Here is a 23324-nt window from a genome sequence, read left to right on the forward strand (position 1 = left end):
ACTCAACTGGGATCCCATAAGGGTGGGACGACCCCAAAACCCTATATCCTATAGGGAAGAGGATGGCGTTGGCCATTGGATCTACCTCCACTCGTCCCATTGACCCTACAGATCCTATATGGGTTTGGGATGGGAATAAATGGGGAGAAACCCATAAAGACCCCATAAAACAGAGACAACCCCAAATCCTCCATCCCATAGAGGACTGTGTTCTACCTCCCTTCGTCCCATTGACCCTACAGACCCCAAATTGGTTTGGGGTGGGGGATAAGATGGGATGAATCCCATGGATGAGAGCTCGAATCAATTGGGATCCCATAAGGGTGGGACGACCCCAAAACCCTATATCCTATAGGGAAGAGGACGGCGTTGCCACCATCCTATAGAGAAGAGGATGGCGTTGGCCATTAGATCTACCTCCACTTGGTCCCACTGACCCTACAGACCCCAAATTGGTTTGGGGTGGGAATAAATGGGGAGAAACCCCAAAGTTGAGTGACATGAGGAGGGATCCACTCAATTGGGATCCCATAAGGGTGGGACGACCCCAAAAACCCTATATCCTATAGGGAAGAGGGTGGTGTTGGCCATTGGATCTACCTCCACTTGGTCCCATTGACCCTAGAGATCCTATATAGGTTTGGGGTGGGAATAAATGGGGAGAAACCCCAAAGTTGGGAGACACGAGGAGGGATCCACTTAATAGGGATCCCATAAGGGTGGGACGAACCCAAAACCCTATATCCTATAGGGAAGAGGATGGTGTTGGCCATTAGATCTACCTCCACTCATCCTATTGACCCTAGAGATCCCAAATAGGTTTGGGGTGGGGGATAAGATGGGATGAAACCCATGGATGAGAGCTCGACTCAATTGGGATCCCATAAGGGTGGGACGACCCCAAAACCCTATATCCTATAGGGAAGAGGATGGCGTTGGCCATGAGATCTACCTCCACTCGGTCCCATTGACTCTACAGACCCTAAATAGGTTTGGGGTGGGAATAAATGGGGAGAAACCCATAAAAACCCCATAAAACAGAGACAACCCCAAATCCTCCATCCCATAGAGCATTGTGTTCTACCTCCCCTCGTCCCATTGACCCTACAGACCCCAAATTGGTTTGGGGTGGGGGATAAGATGGGATGAAACCCACGGATGAGAGCTCGACTCAACTGGGATCCCATAAGGGTGGGACGACCCCAAAACCCTATATCCTATAGGGACGAGGATGGTGTTGGCCATTAGATCTACCTCCACTTGGTCCCATTGACCCTAGAGATCCTATATGGGTTTGGGGTGGGAATAAATGGGGAGAAAACCCAAAGATGGGAGACACGAGGAGGGATCCACTCAATAGGGATCCCATAAGGGTGGGAGAACCCTAAAACCCTATATCCTATAGGGAAGAAGACGGCATTGGCCATTGGATCTACCTCCACTTGGTCCCATTGACCCTACAGACCCCAAATAGGTTTGGGGTGGGAATAAATGGGGAGAAAACCCAAAGTTGGGAGACACGAGGAGGGATCCACTTAATAGGGATCCCATAAGGGTGGGAGAACCCCAAAACCCTATATCCTATAGGGAAGAGGATGGCGTTGGCCATGAGATCTACCTCCACTTGGTCCCATTGACCCTATAGACCCCAAATTGGTTTGGGGTGGGGGATAAGATGGGATGAGACCCATGGATGAGAGCTCGACTCAATAGGGATCCCATAAGGGTGGGATGACCCCAAAACCCTATATCCTATAGGGACGAGGATGGTGTTGGCCATGAGATCTACCTCCACTTGGTCCCATTGACCCTACAGACCCCAAATAGGTTTGGGGTGGGAATAAATGGGGAGAAACCCATAAAAACCCCATAAAACAGAGACAACCCCAAATCCTCCATCCCATAGAGGATGGTGTTCTACCTCTCCTCGTCCCATTGACCCTAGAGACCCCAAATTGGTTTGGGGTGGGGGATAAGATGGGATGAAACCCATGGATGAGAGCTCGACTCAACTGGGATCCCATAAGGGTGGGACGACCCTAAAACCCTATATCCTATAGGGAAGAGGATGGGGTTGGCCATTAGATCTACCTCCCCTTGTCCCATTGACCCTATAGATCCTATATGGGTTTGGGGTGGGAATAAATGGGGAGAAAACCCAAAGTTGGGAGACAGGAGGAGGGATCCACTCAATAGGGATCCCATAAGGGTGAGACGACCCCAAAACCCTATATCCTATAGGGACGAGGATGGTGTTGGCCATTAGATCTACCTCCACTCGGTCCCATTGACCCTACAGACCCCAAATAGGTTTGGGATGGGAATAAATAGGGAGAAACCCATAAAAACCCCATAAAACAGAGACAACCCCAAATCCTCCATCCCATAGAGGACTGTGTTCTACCTCCCCTCGTCCCATTGACCCTACAGACCCCAAATTGGTTTGGGGTGGGGGATAAGATGGGATGAAACCCATGGATGAGAGCTCGACTCAACGGGGATCCCATAAGGGTGGGACGACCCTAAAACCCTATATCCTATAGGGAAGAGGGATGGTGTTGGCCATTAGATCTACCTCCACTCATCCTATTGACCCTAGAGATCCTATATGGGTTTGGGGTGGGAATAAATGGGGAGAAACCCATAAAAACCCCATAAAACAGAGACAACCCAAATCCTCCATCCCATAGAGGATTGTGTTCTACCTCCCCTCGTCCCATTGACCCTACAGACCCCAAATTGGTTTGGGGTGGGGGATAAGATGGGATGAAACCCATGGATGAGAGCTCGACTCAACTGGGATCCCATAAGGGTGTGACGACCCCAAAACCCTATATCCTATAGGGAAGAGGATGGTGTTGGCCTTGAGTTCTACCTCCCCTCGTCCCATTGACCCTACAGACCCCAAATAGGTTTGGGGTGGGAATAAATGGGGAGAAAACCCAAAGTTGAGAGACAGGAGGAGGGATCCACTCAATTGGGATCCCATAAGGGTGGGACGACCCCAAAACCCTATATCCTATAGGGAAGAGAACAGCGTTGGCCATGAGATCTACCTCCACTTGGTCCCATTGACCCTAGAGATCCTATATGGGTTTGGGGTGGGGAATAAGATGGGATGAAACACATGGATGAGAGCTCGACTCAACTGGGATCCCATAAGGGTGGGATGACCCCAAAACCCTATATCCTATAGGGAAGAGGACAGCGTTGGCCATTGGATCTACCTCCACTTGGTCCCATTGACCCTATAGATCCCAAATTGGTTTGGGCTGGGAATAAATGGGGAGAAAACCCAAAGTTGAGAGACAGGAGGACGGATCCACTCAATTGGGATCCCATAAGGGTGGGACGACCCCAAAACCCTATATCCTATAAAGAAAAGGATGGTGTTGGCCATGAGATCTACCTCCCCTCGTCCCATTGACCCTAGAGATCCTGTATGGGTTTAGGATGGGAATAAATAGGGAGAAAACCCAAAGTTGAGAGACACGAGGAGGGATCCACTCAATAGGGATCCCATAAGGGTGTGACGAACCCAAAACCCTATATCCTATAGGGACAAGGATGGTGTTGGCCATTAGATCTACCTCCACTTGGTCCCATTGACCCTACAGACCCCAAATTGGTTTGGGGTGGGAATAAATGGGGAGAAACCCATAAAAACCCTATAAAACAGAGACAACCCCAAATCCTCCATCCCATAGAGAATTGTGTTCTACCTCCCCTCGTCCCATTGACCCTACAGACCCCAAATTGGTTTGGGGTGGGGGATAAGATGGGATGAGACCCATGGATGAGAGCTCGACTCAACTGGGATCCCATAAGGGTGGGACGACCCCAAAACCCTATATCCTATAGGGACGAGGACGGTGTTGGCCATTAGATCTACCTCCCCCTCGTCCCATTGACCCTAGAGATCCTATATTGGTTTGGGGTGGGAATAAATGGGGAGAAACCCATAAAAACCCCATAAAACAGAGACAACCCCAAATCCTCCATCCCATAGAGGATGGTGTTCTACCTCCCCTCGTCCCATTGACCCTACAGACCGCAAATAGGTTTGGGGTGGGGGATAAGATGGGATGAAACCCATGGATGAGAGCTCGACTCAACTGGGATCCCATAAGGGTGTGACGACCCCAAAACCCTATATCCTATAGGGAAGAGGATGGTGTTGGCCATGAGATCTACCTCCACTCATCCCATTGACCCTAGAGATCCTATATGGGCTTAGGATGGGAATAAATGGGGAGAAAACCCAAAGTTGGGAGACACGAGGAGGGATCCACTCAATAGGGATCCCATAAGGATGGGACGACCCCAAAACCCTATATCCTATAGGGAAGAGGATGGTGTTGGCCATAAACCCTACAGATCTAGACTATAGGGTTGACCACGAGCTCTAGCATCCCCTATAGGTTCCTACAGCCCCCACTCTGCCCCTATAGCCCCCACTCTGCCCCCTATAGCCCCCACTCTGCCCCCTTTAGCCCCCACTCTGCCCCCTATACCCCCCACTCTGCCTCCTATACCCCCCACTCTGCCCCCTATAGCCCCCACTCTGCCCCCTATACCCCCCACTCTGCCCCCTATAGCCCCCACTCTTCCCCCTATAGCCCCCACTCTGCCCCTATATCCCCCACTCTGCCCCCTATACCCCCCACTCTGCCCCCTATACCCCCCACTCTACCCCTATACCCCCACTCTGCCCCCTATATCCCCCACTCTTCCCCCTATAGCCCCCATTCTGCCCCCTATACCCCACACTCTGCCCCCTATAGCTCCCACTCTACCCCCTATACCCCCCACACCACCGCCTATATTCCCCACTCTGCCCCTATACCCCCCATTCCCCCCCTATATCCCCCACTCCACCCCCTATAGCCCCCACTCTGCCCCCTATAGCCCCTATATCCCCCATTCTGCCCCCTATATCCCACTCTACCCCCTATACCCTCCATTCCCCCCCTATATCCCCCACTCTGCCCCCTATAACCCCCACTCTGCCCCCCTATAGCCCCCACTCTGCCCCCTATACCCCCCATTCTGCCCCCTATACCCCCACTCTGCCCCCTATACCCCCCATTCCCCCCCTATACCCCCCATTCCCCCCCTATATCCCCCACTCTACCCCCTATAGCCCCCACTCTGCCCCCTATACCCCCCACTCTTCCCCCTATAGCCCCCACTCTGCCCCCTATAGCCCCCATTCCCCCCCTATATCCCCCACTCTGCCCCCTATAGCCCCATTCCCCCCCTATATCCCCCACTCCACCCCCTATACCCCCCATTCCCCCCTTATATCCCCCACTCCACCCCCTATAGCCCCCACTCTGCCCCCTATATCCCCTATATCCCCCATTCTGCCCCCTATATCCCCCACTCCGCCCCCTATATCCCCCATTCTCCCCCCTATAGCCCCCACTCTGCCCCCTATACCCCCATTCAGCCCCTATAGCCCCCACTCTGCCCCCTATAGCCCCCACTCTGTCCCTATATCCCCCACTCCGCCCCCTATAGCCCCCACTCCGCCCCCTATACCCCCCACTCTGCCCCCTATATCCCCCACTCCACCCCCTATAGCCCCCATTCCCCCCCTATACCCCCCATTCCCCCCCTATACCCCCATTCCCCCCCTATATCCCCCACACTGCCTCCTATAGCCCCCATTCTGCCCCTATACCCACCACTCTGCCCCCTATACCCCCCACTCTTCCCCTATACCCCGCACGCTACCCCCTATAACCCCCACTCTGCCCCCTATAGCCCCCACTCTGCCCCCTATAGCCCCTATATCCCCCATTCTGCCCCCTATATCCCACTCTACCCCCTATACCCTCCATTCCCCCCCTATATCCCCCACTCTGCCCCCTATAACCACCACTCTGCTCCCTATAGCCCCCACTCTGCCCCCTATACCCCCCATTCCCCCCCTATAGCCCCCACTCTGCCCCTATACCCCCCACTCTACCCCCTATAGCCCCCACTCCGCCCCCTATAGCCCCCATTCTGCCCCTATAGCCCCCATTCTGCCCCTATAGCCCCCACTCTACCCCTATATCCCCCACTCTACCCCCTGTATTCCCCACTCTGCCCCCTATACCCCCCACTCATCCCCCTATATCCCCCACTCTACCCCCTATAGCCCCCACTCCACCCCCTATATCCCCCACTCTGCCCCTATAGCCCCCACTCTATCCTCTATACCTCCACTCTGCCCCCTATAGCCCCCTATAGCCCCCGTTCTGCCCCCTATAGCCCCCTATACCCCCACTCTGCCCCCTATACCCCCCATTCCCCCCCTATACCGCCATTCCCCCCTATAGCCCCCACTCTGCCCCCTATAGCCCCCTATACCCCCACTCTGCCCCCTATATCCCACTCTACCCCCTATACCCTCCATTCTCCCCCTATATCCCCCACTCTGCCCCTATACCCCCCATTCCCCCCCTATACCCCCCACTCCACCCCCTATACCCCCCATTCCCCCCTCTATATCCCCCACTCTGCCCCCTATATCCCCCAGTCTGCCCCCTATACCCCCTACTCTGCCCCCTATACGCCCCACTCTGCCCCTATAGCCCCCACTCTGCCCCCTATAGCCCCCACTCCACCCCCTATACCCCCCATTCCCCCCCTATATCCCCCACTCTGCCCCTATACCCCCCATTCCCCCACTATATCCCCCACTCTGCCCCTATAGCCCCCATTCCCCCCCTATATCCCCCACTCCACCCCCTATAGCCCCCACTCTGCCCCCTATAGCCCCTATATCCCCCATTCTGCCCCCTATATCCCACTCTACCCCCTATACCCTCCATTCCCCCCCTCTATCCCCCACTCTGCCCCTATAGACCGCACTCTGCCCCCTATACCCCCCACTCTACCCCCTATAGCCCCCACTCTGCCCCTATACCCCCCACTCTACCCCCTATACCCCCCACTCTACTCCCTATAGCCCCCATTCTGCCCCCTATACCCCCCACTCCGCCCCCTATAGCCCCCACTCCGCCCCCTATAGCCCACATTCTGCCCCCTAAAACCCCAATTGTGCCCCCTATACCCCCCACTCCGCCCCCTATAGCCCCCACTCTGCCCCCTATAGCCCCTATATCCCCCATTCTGCCCCCTATATCCCACTCTACCCCCTATACCCTCCATTCCCCCCCTATATCCCCCACTCTACCCCCTATACCCCCTACTCTGCCCCCTATACCCCCCACTCTCCCCCCTACAGCCACCATTCTGGCCCCTATACCCCCCATTCCCCCCCTATTCCCCCCACTCTACCCCCTATTCCCCCCACTCTGCCCCCATATCCCCCACTCTGCCCCCTATAGCCCCCATTGTTCCCACTATATCCCCCACTCTGCCCCTATATCCCCCACTCATCCCCCTATACCCCCCACTCTGCCCCCTATACCCCCCATTCCCCCCCTATACCCCCATTCCCCCCTATATCCCCCATTCCCCCCCTATACCCCCATTCCCCCCCTATACCCCCCACTCTACCCCCTATACCCCCCATTCCCCCCCCTATACCCCCTATTCCCCCCCTATACCCCCCATTCCCCCCCCATACCCCCCATTCCCCCCCTATATCCCCCATTCCCCCCCTATACCCCCATTCCCCCCCTATATCCCCCATTCCCCCCCTATACCCCCCATTCCCCCCCTATATCCCCCATTCCCCCCCTATACCCCCATTCCCCCCCTATATCCCCCATTCCCCCCTATACCCCCATTCCCCCCCTATACCCCCATTCCCCCCCTATATCCCCCACTCTGCCCCCTATAGCCCCCACTCTACCCCCTATAGCCCCTATATCCCCCATTCTGCCCCCTATATCCCACTCTACCTCCTATACCCTCCATTCCCCCCCTATATCCCCCACTCTGCCCCCTATAGCCCCCATTGTTCCCCCTATATCCCCCACTCTACCCCCTATACCCCCCATTCCCCCCTATACCCCCATTCCCCCCTATATCCCCCCCTCTGCCCCCTATACCCCCCATTCCCCCCCTATACCCCCATTCCCCCCCTATATCCCCCACACTGCCCCCTATAGCCCCCATTGTTCCCCCTATATCCCCCACTCTGCCCCTATATCCCCCATTCCCCCCCTATACCCCCCATTCCCCCCCTATTCCCCCCACTCTACCCCCCATAGCCCCCACTCTGCCCCCTATATCCCCCACTCTGCCCCTATAGCCCCCATTCCCCCCCTATATCCCCCACTCCACCCCCTATAGCCCCCACTCTGCCCCCTATAGCCCCTATATCCCCCATTCTGCCCCCTATAGCCCCCATTGTTCCCCCTATACTCCCCATTCCCCCCTATACCCCCATTCCCCCCCTATACCCCCCATTCCCCCCTATACCCCCATTCCCCCCCTATACCCCCCACTCTACCCCCTATACCCCCATTCCCCCCCTATACCCCCCATTCCCCCCTATACCCCCATTCCCCCCCTATACCCCCCATTCCCCCCCTATACCCCCCATTCCCCCCCTATACCCCCCATTCCCCCCCTATATCCCCCACTCTGCCCCCTATAGCCCCCACTCTACCCCCTATATCCCCCACTCTACCCCCTATACCCCCCACTCTACTCCCTATAGCCCCCATTCTGCCCCCTATAGCCCCCTATACCCCCCACTCTGCCCCCTATAGCCCCCACTCTGCCCCTATACCCCCCACTCTACCCCCTATACCCCCCATCCCCCCCCTATACCCCCCATTCCCCCCCTATACCCCCCACTCTACCCCCTATATCCCCCATTCCCCCCCTATACCCCCCATTCCCCCCTATACCCCCCATTCCCCCCCTATACCCCCATTCCCCCCTATACCCCCCACTCTACCCCCTATACCCCCCATTCCCCCCCTATATCCCCCATTCCCCCCCTATACCCCCCACTCTACCCCCTATATCCCCCATTCCCCCCCTATACCCCCACTCTACCCCCTATACCCCCCATTCCCCCCCTATACCCCCCATTCCCCCCCTATACCCCCCATTCCCCCCCTATACCCCCATTCCCCCCCTATACCCCCCACTCTACCCCCTATACCCCCCATTCCCCCCCTATACCCCCATTCCCCCCCTATATCCCCCATTCCCCCCCTATACCCCCATTCCCCCCCTATACCCCCCACTCTACCCCCTATACCCCCCCATTCCCCCCCTATACCCCCCATTCCCCCCCTATACCCCCATTCCCCCCCTATATCCCCCATTCCACCCCCTATAGCCCCCACTCTGCCCCCTATAGCCCCATTCCCCCCCTATACCCCCCATTCCCCCCCTATAGCCCCCACTCTGCCCCTATAGCCCCCACTCTGCCCCCTATAGCCCCCACTCCGCCCCTATACCCCCCATTGCCCCCCTATAGCCCCCACTCTACCCCCTATAGCCCCCTATAGCCCCCATTCTGCCCCCTATAGCCCCCTATACCCCCCACTCTGCCCCCTATAGCCCCCACTCTGCCCCCTATATCCCCTATTCTGCCCCCTATCTCCCCCCTCTGCCCCCTGTATCCCCCATTCCCCCTCTCTGCCCCCTATAGCCCCCACTCTGGCCCCCTATAACCCCCCATTCCCCCCGATACCCCCACTCTACCCCCTATATCCCCCATTCCCCCCCTCTACCCCCCCATTCCCCCCCTATACCCCCAATTCCCCCCCTATATCCCCCATTCCCCCCCGATACCCCCCACTCAACCCCCTATACCACCCATTCCCCCCTCTACCCCCCATTCCCCCCTATACCCCCCATTCCCCCCCTATGTCCCCCATTCCCCCCCTATACCCCCATTCTGCCCCCTATATCCCCCTATACCCCCCATTCCCCCCCTATACCCCCTATTCCCCCCCTATACCCCCATTCCCCCCTATACCCCCCATTCCCCCCTATATCCCCCATTCCCCCCCTATATCCCCCACTCTGCCAATATACCCCCCATTCCCCCCCTATACCCCCCATTCCCCCCCTATACCCCCATTCCCCCCCTATACCCCCCATTCCCCCCCTATACCCCCATTCCCCCCCTATATCCCCCACTCTGCCCCCTATACCCCCCATTCCCCCCCTATACCCCCATTCCCCCCTATACCCCCATTCCCCCCCTATATCCCCCACACTGCCCCCTATAGCCCCATTCCCCCCTATACCCCCCATTCCCCCCTATACCCCCATTCCCCCCTATACCGCCCATTCCCCCCTATACCCCCATTCCCCCCCTATATCCCCCACTCTGCCCCTATATACCCCCCATTCCCCCCCTATATCCCCCACTCCACCCCCTATAGCCCCCACTCTGCCCCCTATAGCCCCTATATCCCCCATTCTGCCCCCTATATCCCACTCTACCCCCCTATACCCTCCATTCCCCCCCTATATCCCCACTCTGCCCCCTATAACCCCCACTCTGCTCCCTATATCCCCCACTCTGCCCCCTATAGCCCCCATTGTTCCCCCTATATACCCCACTCCGCCCCTATACCCCCCATTCCCCCCCTATATCCCCCACTCCACCCCCTATAGCCCCCACTCTGCCCCTATAGCCCCTATATCCCCCATTCTGCCCCCTATATCCCACTCTACCCCCTATACCCTCCATTCCCCCCCTATATCCCCCACTCTGCCCCCTATAACCCCCCTCTGCTCCCTATACCCCCCACTCTGCCCCCTATACCCCCCATTCCCCCCCTATAGCCCCCACTCTGCCCCTATACCCCCCACTCTACCCCCTATACCCCCCACTCTACCCCCTATAGCCCCCACTCTGCCCCTATACCCCCCACTCTACCCCCTATACCCCCCACTCTGCCCCCTATAGCCCCCACTCTACCCCCTATATCCCCCACTCTACCCCCTATACCCCCCACTCTACTCCCTATAGCCCCCATTCTGCCCCCTATAGCCCCCTATAGCCCCCACTCTGCCCCCTATACCCCCCACTCTGCCCCCTATAGCCCCCACTCTGCCCCTATAGCCCCCATTCCCCCCCTATATCCCCACTCCACCCCCTATACCCTCCATTCCCCCCCTATACCCCCATTCCCCCCCTATACCCCCTTTTCCCCCCTATACCCCCCATTCCCCCCCTATAGCCCTCATTCTACCCCTATAGCCCCTATACCCCCCATTCCCCCCCTATACCCCCCTATACCTGATAACCTGGACACGGCATCGGCAGCGAACACGGCCGTGGCCTCGTGCCGCGTGTCCACCACGCGGATCCCGACCTTCTCGGCGGCCACTAAAATGGGGGAGATGTGACCCCCCGCCAGCGCGAACACGACCCCGACCCCGTGAGACCTCAGGACCTCGGCCACCAACTCGCCCCCATGGCGGGGGCTCCTGGGGTCAACCTGGGGGGGGGGGGGAGAGAAAATGAGGGGGGGTCCAGTGGGAGAGATGGGGTTATAGGGTGGGGGCTATAGGGGGCAGAGCGGGGGCTATAGGGGCAGAGTGGGGGGTATAGGGGGCAGAGTGGGGGCTATAGGGGGTAGAGTGGGGGATATAGGGGGCAGAGTGGGGGCTATAGGGGGTAGAGGGGGGGATATAGGGGGCAGAGTGGGGGGTATAGGGGGCTGAATGGGGGGTATAGGGGCAGAGTGGGGGCTATAGGGGCAGAGTGGGGGCTATAGGGGGTAGAGTGGGGGCTATAGGGGGCAGAGTGGGGGGTATAGGGGGCAGAGTGGGGGATATAGGGGGCTGAATGGGGGCTATAGGGGGCTGAATGGGGGGTATAGGGTCAGAGTGGGGGGTATAGGGGGTAGAGTGGGGGCTATAGGGGGCAGAGTGGGGGCTATAGGGGGCAGAGTGGGGACTATAGGGGGCTGAATGGGGGGTATAGGGTCAGAGTGGGGGGTATAGGGGGTAGAGTGGGGGGTATAGGGGGCAGAGTGGGGGCTATAGGGGGCAGAGTGGGGACTATAGGGGGCTGAATGGGGGGTATAGGGGGCAGAGTGGGGGCTATAGGGGGTAGAGTGGGGGATATAGGGGGCAGAGTGGGGGGTATAGGGGGTAGAGGGGGGGCTATAGGGGCAGAGTGGGGGCTATAGGGGGCAGTGTGGGGGGTATAGGGGGCAGAGTGGGGGATATAGGGGGCAGAGTGGGGGCTATAGGGGCAGAGTGGGGGCTATAGGGGGCAGAGTGGGGGCTATAGGGGCAGAGTGGGGGCTATAGGGGCAGAATGGGGGCTATAGGGGGCAGAGTGGGGTCTATAGGGGGTTGGGTATTTAGGGTGGGGGGTTGTTGGGGTCTGTAGGGATAGAGAATGGGGGTTGAATGGGATAGATGGGTTATAGGGTGGGGGATAAATGGGGAGGGGTCTATAGGGATAGAGAAGGGGGGTCCAATGGGATAGATGGGGTTATAGGGTGGGGGGTCATTGGGGTCTATAGGGATACAGAAGGGGGGTTTATGGGATAGATGGGTTATAGGGTGGGGGGTAAATGGGGAGGGGTCTATAGGGATACAGAAGGAGGTTGAATGGGATAGATGGGGTTATAGGGTGGGGTATAGATGAGGAGGGGTCTATAGGGATAGAGAAGGGGGGTTTATGGGATAGATGGGGTTATAGGGTGGGGTATAGATGAGGAGGGGTCTATAGGGATAGAGAAGGGGGGTTTATGGGATAGATGGGGTTATAGGGTGGGGGTTGTTGGGTTTATAGAGTGGGGGGTTGTTGGGGAGGGGTCTATAGGGACAGAGAAGGGGGGTACAATGGGATAAATGGGGTTATAGGGTGGGAGATAAATGGGGAGGGGTCTATAGGGATAGAGAAGGGGGGTTTATGGGATAGATGGGTTATACGGTGGGGATTGTTGGTCTATAGGGATACAGAAGGGGGTTTATGGGATAGATGGGGTTATATGGTGGGGGATAAATGGGGAGGGGTCTATAGGGATAGAGAAGGGGGTTGAATGGGATAGATGGGGTTATAGGGTGGGGGGTTGTAGGGTTATTAGGGTGGGGGGTTGTTGGGGAGGGGTCTGTAGGGATAGAGAAGGGGGTCCAATGGGAGAGATGGGGTTATAGGGTGGGAGGTGGTTGGGTTTTTAGGGTGGGGGGTCTTTGGGGAGGGGTCTCAAGGGATAGAGAAGGGGGGTTGAATGGGATAGATGGGTTTTAGGGTGGGGGGTTGTAGGGTTATTAGGGTGGGGGGTGGTTGGGGAGGGGTCTATAGGGATAGAGAAGAGGGGTCCAATGGGATAGATGGGGTTATGGGGAGGGATAAATGGGGAGGGGTCTATAGGGATAGAGATAGGGGGGTTTAATGGGATAGATGGGGTTATAGGGTGGGGGATAAATGGGGAGGGGTCTATAGGGATACAGAAGGGGGGTTGAATGGGATAGATGGGGTTATAGGGTGGGGGGTAAATGGGGAGGGGTCTATAGGGATAGAGAAGGGGGTGTTGAATGGGATAGATGGGGTTATAGGGTGGGGGGTGGTTGGGGAGGGGTCTATAGGGATAGAGAAGGGGGTGCAATGGGATAGATGGGGTTATAGGGTGGGGGGTCATAGGGGAGGGGTCTATAGGGATACAGAAGGGGGGGTTTATGGGATAGATGGGGTTATAGGGTGGGGGGATGTTGGGGTCTATAGGGATAGAGAAGGGGGTCCAATGGGATTGATGGGGTTATAGGGTGGGGGGTCATAGGGGAGGGGTCTGTAGTGATACACAAGGGGGCTTGAATGGGATAGATGGGTATTTTGGGTTTGGGATAAATGGGGAGGGGTCTATAGGGATAGAAGGGGGGTCGAATTGGATAGATGGGGTTATAGGGTGGGGGGTGGTTGGCTTTTAGGGTGGGGGGGTTATAGGGGAGGGGTCTGTAGGGATAGAGAAGGGGGGTCCAATGGGATAGATGGGGTTATAGGGTGGGGGGTGGTTGGGTTTTTAGGGTGGGGGGTCTTTGGGGAGGGGTCTCAAGGGATAGAGAAGGGGGGTCGAATGGGATAGATGGGTTATAGGGTGGGAGATAAATGGGGAGGGGTCTATAGGGATAGAGAAGGGGGGTTTATGGGATAGATGGGTTATAGGGTGGGGGGATGTTGGGGTCTATAGGGATAGAGAAGGGGGTTGAATGGGATAGATGGGTTGTAGGGTGGGGGGTCGTTGGTCTATAGGGATACAGAAGGGGGGTTTATGGGATAGATGGGGTTATAGGGTGGGGGGTTGTTGGGGAGGGGTCTATAGGGATAGAGAAGGGGGGTTTATGGGATAGATGGGTTATAGGGTGGGGGATAAATGGGGAGGGGTCTATAGGGACAGAGAAGGGGGGTCGAATGGGATAGATGGGGTTATAGGGTGGGGGTTGTTGGGGTCTGTAGGGATAGAGAAGGGGGGTTGAATGGGATAGATGGGGTTATAGGGTGGGGGGTAAATGGGGAGGGGTCTATAGGGTTAGAGAAGGGGGGTCCAATGGGATTGATGGGGTTATAGGGTGGGGATAAATGGGGAGGGGTCTATAGGGATACAGAAGGGGGGTTGAATGGGATAGATGGGGTTATAGGGTGGGGGATAAATGGGGAGGGGTCTATAGGGATAGAGAAGGGGGGTTTATGGGATAGATGGGGTTATTAGGGTGGGGGGTCGTTGGGGAGGGGTCTATAGGGATAGAGAAGGGGGGTTTATGGGATAGATGGGGTTATAGGGTGGGGGATAAATGGGGAGGGGTCTATAGGGATAGAGAAGGGGGGTTTATGGGATAGATGGGGTTATAGGGTGGGGGGTCGTTGGGGAGGGGTCTATAGGGATAGAGAAGGGGGGTTTATGGGATAGATGGGGTTATAGGGTGGGGGATAAATGGGGAGGGGTCTATAGGGATAGAGAAGGGGGGTTTATGGGATAGATGGGGTTATAGGGTGGGGGGTCGTTGGGGAGGGGTCTATAGGGATAGAGAAGGGGGATTGAATGGGATAGATGGGTTATAGGGTGGGGGATAAATGGGGAGGGGTCTATATTGATAGATAAGGGGGGTTGAATGGGATAGATGGGGTTATAGGGTGGGGGGGTTTTGGGGTTTATAGGGATAGAGAAGGGGGGTTTATGGGATAGATGGGGTTATAGGGTGGGTGGTAAATGGGGAGGGGTCTATAGGGATAGAGAAGGTGGGTCCAATGGGATAGATGGGTTATAGGGTGGGGGATAAATGGGGAGGGGTCTATAGGGATACAGAAGGGGGTTGAATGGGATAGATGGGGTTATAGGGTGGGGGGGTCGTTGGTCTATAGGGATACAGAAGGGGGGTTTATGGGATAGATGGGGTTATAGGGTGGGGATTGTTGGTCTATAGGGATAGAGAAGGGGGTTTATGGGATAGATGGGGTTATAGGGTGGGGGGTTGTTGGGGTCTATAGGGATAGAGAAGGGGGGTTTATGGGATAGATGGGGTTATAGGGTGGGGGATAAATGGGGAGGGGTCTATAGGGATAGAGATGGGGGGTTTATGGGATAGATGGGGTTATAGGGTGGGGGATAAATGGGGAGGGGTCTATAGGGATAGAGAAGGGGGGTTTATGGGATAGATGGGGTTATAGGGTGGGGGGTTGTTGGGGAGGGGTCTATAGTGATAAAGAAGGGGGGTTTTATGGGATAGATGGGTTATAGGGTGGGGGGATGTTGGGGTCTATAGGGATAGAGAAGGGGGGTCCAATGGGATAGATGGGGTTATAGGGTGGGGGCTATAGGGGGCAGAATGGGGGCTATAGGGGGCAGAATGGGGGGTATAGGGGCAGAGTGGGGGGTATAGGGGGCAGAGTGGGGGGTATAGGGGCAGAGTGGGGGGTATAGGGGGCAGAGTGGGGGGTATAGGGGGCAGAGTGGGGGGTATAGGGGCAGAGTGGGGGGTATAGGGGGCAGAGTGGGGGGTATAGGGGGAAGAGTGGGGGGTATAGGGGGGGAATGGAGGGTATAGGGGGTAGAGTGGGATATAGGGGGCAGAGTGGGGGTATAGGGGGCAGAGTGGGGGCTATAGGGGGTAGAGTGGGGGCTATAGGGGGCAGAGTGGGGGGTATAGGGGGCAGAGTGGGGGGTATATTGGGCAGAGTGGGGGCTATAGGGGGCTGAATGGGGGGTATAGGGGGTAGAGTGGGGGCTATAGGGGGCAGAGTAGGGGATATAGGGGGCAGAGTGGGGGGTATAGGGGGCAGAATGGGGGATATAGGGGGCAGAGTGGGGGCTATAGGGGCAGAGTGGGGGGTATAGGGGTAGAGTGGGGGCTATAGGGGGCAGAGTGGGGGGTATAGGGGGCAGAATGGGGGATATAGGGGGCAGAGTGGGGGCTATAGGGGCAGAGTGGGGGCTATAGGGGCAGAGTGGGGGCTATAGGGGCAGAGTGGGGGTTATAGAGGGCTGAATGGGGGCTATAGGGGGCAGAGTGGGGGGTATAGGGGGCTGAATGGGGGGTATATTGGGCAGAGTGGGGGCTATAGGGGGCTGAATGGGGGGTATAGGGGGTAGAGTGGGGGCTATAGGGGGCAGAGTAGGGGATATAGGGGGCAGAGTGGGGGATATAGGGGGCAGAGTGGGGGGTATAGGGGGCTGAATGGGGGGTAGAGGGGGTAGAGGGGGGGCCATAGGGGGCAGAGTGGGGGCTATAGGGGCAGAGTGGGGGCTATAGGGGGCAGAGTGGGGGCTATAGGGGTAGAGTGGGGGCTATAGGGGGCTGAATGGGGGGTATAGGGGGCAGAGTGAGGGATATAGGGGAGGAGTGGGGGCTATAGGGGGTAAAGTGGGGCTATAGGGGCAGAGTGGGGGCTATAGGGGGCAGAGTGGGGGCTATAGGGGCACAGTGGGGGCTATAGGGGCAGAGTGGGGGGTATAGGGGGCAGAGTGGGGGATATAGGGGGCAGAGTGGGGGGTATAGGGGGCAGAGTGGGGGGTATAGGGGGCAGAGTGGGGGGTATAGGGGCAGAGTGGGGGGTATAGGGGGCAGAGTGGGGGCTATAGGGGGCTGAATGGGGGCTATAGGGGCAGAGTGGGGGCTATAGGGGCAGAGTGGGGGCTATAGGGGGCAGAGTGGGGGCTATAGGGGGCAGAGTGGGGGGTATAGGGGCAGAGTGGGGGCTATAGGGGGTAGAGTGGGGATATAGGGGGCAGAGTGGGGGCTATAGGGGGCAGAGTGGGGGCTATAGGGGGCAGAGTGGGGGGATAGATGGGGTTATAGGGTGGGGGATAAATGGGGAGGGGTCTATAGGGATAGAGAAGGGGGTGGAATGGGATAGATGGGGTTATTAGGGTGGGGGATAAATGGGGAGGGGTCTGTAGGGATAGAGAAGGGGGATTGAATGGGATACATGGGGTTATGGGGAGGGATAAATGGGGAGGGGTCTATAGGGATAGAGAAGGGGGTGGAATGGGATAGATGGGGTTATAGGGTGGGGGGTTGTAGGGTTATTAGGGTGGGGGGTTGTTGGGGAGGGGTCTCAAGGATAGAGAAGGGGGGTCCAATGGGATAGATGGGGTTATAGGGTGGGTGGTCATAGCGGAGGGGTCTATAGGGATAGAGAAGGGGGGTTTATGGGATAGATGGGTTATAGGGTGGGGGGTGGTTGGGGTCTATAGGGACAGAGAAGGGGCGTTGAATGGGATAGATGGGGTTATAGGGTGGGGGGCTGTAGGGGAGGGGTCTATAGGGATAGAGAAGGGGGACTGAACGGGTAGATGGGTTTTTGGGGTGGGGGGTTGTGGGGTTTTTAGGGTGGGGGGTGGTTGGGGTCTATAGGGGTAGAGATGGGGGGTTTATGGGATAGATGGGGTTATAGGGTGGGGGATAAATGAGGAGGGGTCTATAGGGATAGAGAAGGGGGGTTGAATGGGATAGATGGGGTTATAGGGTGGGGGGCTGTAGGGTAGGGGTCTGTAGTGATACAGAAGGGGGGTGGAATGGGATAGATGGGGTTATAGGGTGGGGGGATGTTGGGTTTTTAGGGTGGGGGGTGGTTGGGGAGGGGTCTATAGTGACAGAGAAGGGGGGTTTTATGGGGTAGATGGGGTTATAGGGTGGGGGATAAATGGGGAGGGGTCTATAGGGATAGAGAAGGGGGGTTTATGGGATAGATGGGTTATAGGGTGGGGGGTTGTAGGGTTATAGGGTGGGGGGTTGTTGGGGAGGGGTCTCAAGGGATAGAGAAGGGGGGTTTTATGGGATAGATGGGGTTATAGGGTGGGGGGTGGTTGGGGTCTATAGGGATACAGAAGGGGGGTTTATGGGATAGATGGGGTTATAGGGTGGGGGGTCGTTGGTCTATAGGGATACAGAAGGGGGGTTTATGGGATAGATGGGTTATAGGGTGGGGGGTGGTTGGGGAGGGGTCTATAGGGATAGAGAAGGGGGGTTGAATGGGATAGATGGGGTTATAGGGTGGGGGGATGTTGGGGTCTATAGGGATAGAGAAGGGGGTCCAATGGGATAGATGGGGTTATAGGGTTGGGGGGTGGTTGGGGAGGGGTCTATAGGGATAGAGAAGGGGGATTGAATGGGACAGATGGGTTATAGGGTGGGAGATAAATGGGGAGGGGTCTATAGGGAGAGAGAAGGGGGTCCAATGGGATAGATGGGTTATAGGGTGGGGGATAAATGGGGAGGGGTCTATAGGGATAGAGAAGGGGGGTTTATGGGATAGATGGGTTATAGGGTGGGGGGATGTTGGGGTCTATAGGGATAGAGAAGGGGGGTCCAATGGGATAGATGGGGTTATAGGGTGGGGGATAAATGGGGAGGGGTCTATAGGGATAGAAGGGAGGTCCAATGGGATAGATGGGGTTATAGGGTGGGAGATAAATGGGGAGGGGTCTGTAGGGATAGAGAAGGGGGATTTATGGGATAGATGGGGTTATAGGGTGGGGGGTCGTTGGGGTCTATAGGGATAGAGAAGGGGGGTTTATGGGATAGATGGGGTTATAGGGTGGGGGGTGGTTGGGGTGGGGTCTATAGGTATAGACAAGGGGGGTTTATGGGATAGATGGGGTTATAGGGTGGGGGGTTGTAGGGGAGGGGTCTATAGGGATAGAGAAGGGGGGTCCAATGGGATAGATGCGGTTATAGGGTGGGGGGTGGTTGGGGTCTATAGGGATAGAGAAGGGGGGTGGAATGGGATAGATGGGGTTATAAGGTGAAGGATAAATGGGGAGGGGTCTATAGGGATAGAGAAGGGGGGTTTATGGGATAGATGGGGTTATAGGGTGGGGGGTCGTTGGTCTATAGGGATAGAGAAGGGGGGTCCAATGGGATAGATGGGGTTATAGGGTGGGGGGTGGTTGGGGTTTATAGGGTGGGGGGTTGTTGGGGAGGGGTCTATAGGACAGAGAAGGGGGGTTTATGGGATAGATGGGTTATAGGGTGGGGGGTGGTTGGGGTTTATAGGGTGGGGGGTTGTTGGGGAGGGGTCTATAGGGATAGAGAAGGGGGTTGAATGGGATAGATGGGGTTATAGGGTGGGGGATAAATGGGGAGGGGTCTATAGGGATAGAGAAGGGGGGTGGAATGGGATAGATAGGGTTATAGGGTGGGGTATAGATGAGGAGGGGTCTATAGGGATAGAGAAGGGGGGTTTATGGGATAGATGGGGTTATAGGGTGGGGGGTCGTTGGTCTATAGGGATACAGAAGGGGGGTTTATGGGATAGATGGGGTTATAGGGTGGGGGGTCTTTGGTCTATAGGGATACAGAAGGGGGGTTTATGGGATAGATAGGTTATAGGGTGGGGGGTAAATGGGGAGGGGTCTATAGGGATACAGAAGGGGGGTTTATGGGGTAGATGGGTTATAGGGTGGGGATTGTTGGTCTATAGGGATAGAGATGGGGGGTTTATGGGATAGATGGGTTATAGGGTGGGGGGTCGTTGGTCTATAGGGATACAGAAGGGGGTTGAATGGGATAGATGGGGTTATAGGGTGGGGTATAAATGGGGAGGGGTCTATAGGGATACAGAAGTGGGGTTTATGGGATAGATGGGTTATAGGGTGGGGGGTTGTTGGGGTCTATAGGGATAGAGAAGGGGGGTTTATGGGGTAGATGGGGTTATAGGGTGGGGGGTCTTTTAATCCCACCTTATGGAAGAGCTGGTAGATGAGGCCCAAGTGATGGGCTGCCCCCAATAGGGCCAAGGTCAGCGCCAACAATAGGACGGCGAGTATAGAGCCAACGGTGGGGAGGAGATCCATGGGGATCTATGGGGCAGAAAGGGATGGGGACAAACACTATGGGGCGCCATAGGGAACAATGGGAGATGGGGGGCACCTAATGGGGATGGACCCCAAAGGGGCACCCTATACCACCATAGGGAACCCCATTGAGATGTGGGGGCACCTAATAGGGTCGGGACCCCAAAGGGATGGGACAAACCCTATGGGGCGCCATAGGGAACAATGGGAGATGGGGGCACCTAATGGGGACGGGACCCCAAATGGGCACCCTACAAGTCAATAGGGAACCCCTATGGGATGTGGGGGCACCTAATGGGGATGGGACCCCAAAGGGGCACCCTACAAGTCAATAGGGAACCCCATTGAGATGTGGGGGCACCTAATGGGGTCGAGACCCCAAATGGGCACCCTATGGCCCTATAGGAAACCCCATTGAGATATGGGGGGACCTAAAGGGGATGGGACCCCAAAGGGTCACCCTACAAGTCAATAGGGAACCCCTTTGGGATGAGGTGGCACCTAATGGGGATGGGACCCCAAAGGAGCACCCTATAGCCCCATAGGGAACCCCTATGAGATGGGGGGGCACCTAATGGGGTCGGGACCCCAAAGGGACACCCTACAGCCCCATAGGGAACCCATATGAGATATGGGGGAACCTAATGGGGACGGGAACCCAAAGGGGCACCCTACAAGTCAATATGGAACCCCTATGGGATGTGGGGGCACCTAATGGGGTTGGGACCCCAATGGGGCACCCTACAAGACAATAAAGAACCCCTATGAGATATGGGGGCACCTAATGGGGTCGGGACCCCAAAGGGACACCCTACAGCCCCATAGGGAACCCATATGAGATATGGGGGAACCTAATGGGGTCAGGACCCCAAAGGGGCACCCTACAAGTCAATAGGGAACCCCTATGGGATGTGGGGGCACCTAATGGGGTCGGGACCCCAAATGGGCACCCTATAGCCTTATAGGGAACCCCTATGTGATATGGGGGCACCTAATGGGGTCGGGACCCCAAAGGGACACCCTACAAGTCAATAGGGAACCCATATGAGATATGGGGGGCACCTAATGGGGATGGGACCCCAAAGGGGCACCCTACAAGTCAACAGCGAACCCCTATGAGATATGGGGGAATCTAATGGGGCCAGGACCCCAAAGGGACACCCTATGGCCCTATAGGAAACCCCATTGAGATGTGGGGGCACCTAATGGGGTCAGGACCCCAAAGGGACACCCTATAGCCCCATAGGGAACCCATATGAGATATAGGGGAACCTAATGGGGTTGGGACCCCAAAGGGACACCCTACAGCCCCATAGGGAACCCCTATGGGATATGGTGCCTTAATTAAAGCCACGTTTAATTAAGCCCCTGAGTTCATTTGCATAATGACACCCTAACGATGGCGTCTCCCGGATGAGGTGGGGATGGATAATAACCCCCCCCCCCCAACCCCCCCCGGCCCTATATGAGCCCTAAGGGAAGGGATGGGATGGTCATATAGGGCCATGGAATGTCCCCCCCCCCATATAGGGCCATGGAATGTCCCCCCCCCCCATATAGGGCCATGGAATGTCCCCCCCCCATATAGGGCCATGGAATGTCCCCCCCCCCCATTTAGGGCCATGGAATGTCAATGGGGGGGGACATTAAGGGGTTATTATGTCCCCCCCCCCATTTAGGGCCATAGAATGTCCCCCCCCCCCCATTTAGGGCCATAGAATGTCCCCCCCCCCCCATATAGGGCCATAGGATGTCAATGGGGGGGGGACATTAAGGGGTTATTATGTCCCCCCCCCAGCCCCATTTAGGGCCATAGAATGCCCCCCCCCCCCCATTTAGGGCCATGGAATGTCCCCCCCCCCATTTAGGGCCATAGAATGTCAATGGGGGGGGACATTAAGGGGTTATTATGCCCCCCCCCCCCATTTAGGGCCATAGAATGTCAATGGGGGGGGGGACATTAAGGGGTTATTATGCCCCCCCCCCCCATTTAGGGCCATAGAATGTCCCCCCCCCCCATTTAGGGCCATAGAATGCCCCCCCCCCCCCCCCCATTTAGAGCCATAGAATGTCAATGGGGGGGGACATTAAGGGGTTATTATGTCCCCCCCCCATTTAGGGCCATAGAATGTCCCCCCCCCCATTTAGGGCCATAGGATGTCAATGGGGGGGTGACATTAAGGGGTTATTATGTCCCCCCCCCATTTAGGGCCATAGAATGTCAATGGGGGGGGGACATTAAGGGGTTATTATGTCCCCCCCCCCATTTAGGGCCATAGGATGTCAATGGGGGGGGGACATTAAGGGGTTATTATGTCCCCCCCCCCATTTAGGGCCATAGAATGTCAATGGGGGGGTCACATTAAGGGGTTATTATGTCCCCCCCCCCCATTTAGGGCCATAGGATGTCAATGGGGGGGGGGGACATTAAGGGGTTATTATGTCCCCCCCCCCCCCCATTTAGGGCCATAGGATGTCAATGGGGGGGGGACATTAAGGGGTTATTATGTCCCCCCCCCCCATTTAGGGCCATTTACCTGCTGGGTGACAATAAGGTGACAATCAATGGGGACAATCTGGTCCCTGTAGGGAATTGGGGGGGGGGGGGTTTATTGACCCCATTCATCCCATGTCACCCCCCCCCCCCAGCCCCATATCAACATCCCCCCCACCCCCCAAACCCTGCCCCATATCATCCCCCCCCCCCCCACCAGAGCCATTAACACCCCCCCCCCAGCCCCATATCCCCCCCAGCCCCATATCAACCCCCCCCAGCCCCATATCCACCCCAACCCCATATTACCCCCCCCCCAGCCCCATATCAACCCCCTCCAGCCCCATATCACCCCCCAGCCCCATATCAACCCCCCCCAGCCCCATATCCCCCCCACCCCATATCCACCCCAACCCCATATTACCCCCCCCAGCCCCATATCAACCCCCCAGCCCCACATCCCCCCCTCACCCCATATCCACCCCAGCCCCATATCCCCCCCACCCATATCCACCCCAACCCCATGTTACCCCCCCCAGCCCCATATCAACCCCCCCAGCCCCATATCACCCCCCAGCCCCATATCAACCCCCCCCCCAGCCCCATATCCCCCCCCACCCCATATCCACCCCAACCCCATA

At 57.0% G+C, this 23324-nt stretch overlaps 1 protein-coding gene across 4 annotated transcripts in view; it reads right to left on the reverse strand.

Moving 5' to 3' along the window:
- The window catches only part of HACL2 (2-hydroxyacyl-CoA lyase 2), a 72713-nt gene extending 49842 nt beyond the window's left edge, over window positions 1–22871 (reverse strand). The window contains exons 1-3 of one of the 4 annotated variants that reach the window (XM_085534374.1): window positions 22727–22871; window positions 20076–20195; window positions 11180–11381 (exon numbers count right to left, since the gene is read on the reverse strand). In XM_085534374.1, the coding sequence (XP_085390500.1) occupies window positions 11180–11381; window positions 20076–20189 (316 nt within the window). In that variant the 5' untranslated portion in view covers window positions 20190–20195; window positions 22727–22871. Of the gene's footprint in view, window positions 1–11179; window positions 11382–20075; window positions 20226–22726 lie in introns of all 4 variants that reach the window. The other 3 variants (XM_085534376.1, XM_085534378.1, XM_085534377.1) reach the window with 3 other exon arrangements.
- Window positions 22872–23324: the final 453 nt, after the last annotated feature.

The sequence above is a fragment of the Coturnix japonica genome, unplaced genomic scaffold, assembly GCF_054131305.1.
Source record: "Coturnix japonica strain WE unplaced genomic scaffold, WE-NBRP24 Scf081, whole genome shotgun sequence".
In the NCBI taxonomy this organism is placed as follows: domain Eukaryota; kingdom Metazoa; phylum Chordata; class Aves; order Galliformes; family Phasianidae; genus Coturnix; species Coturnix japonica.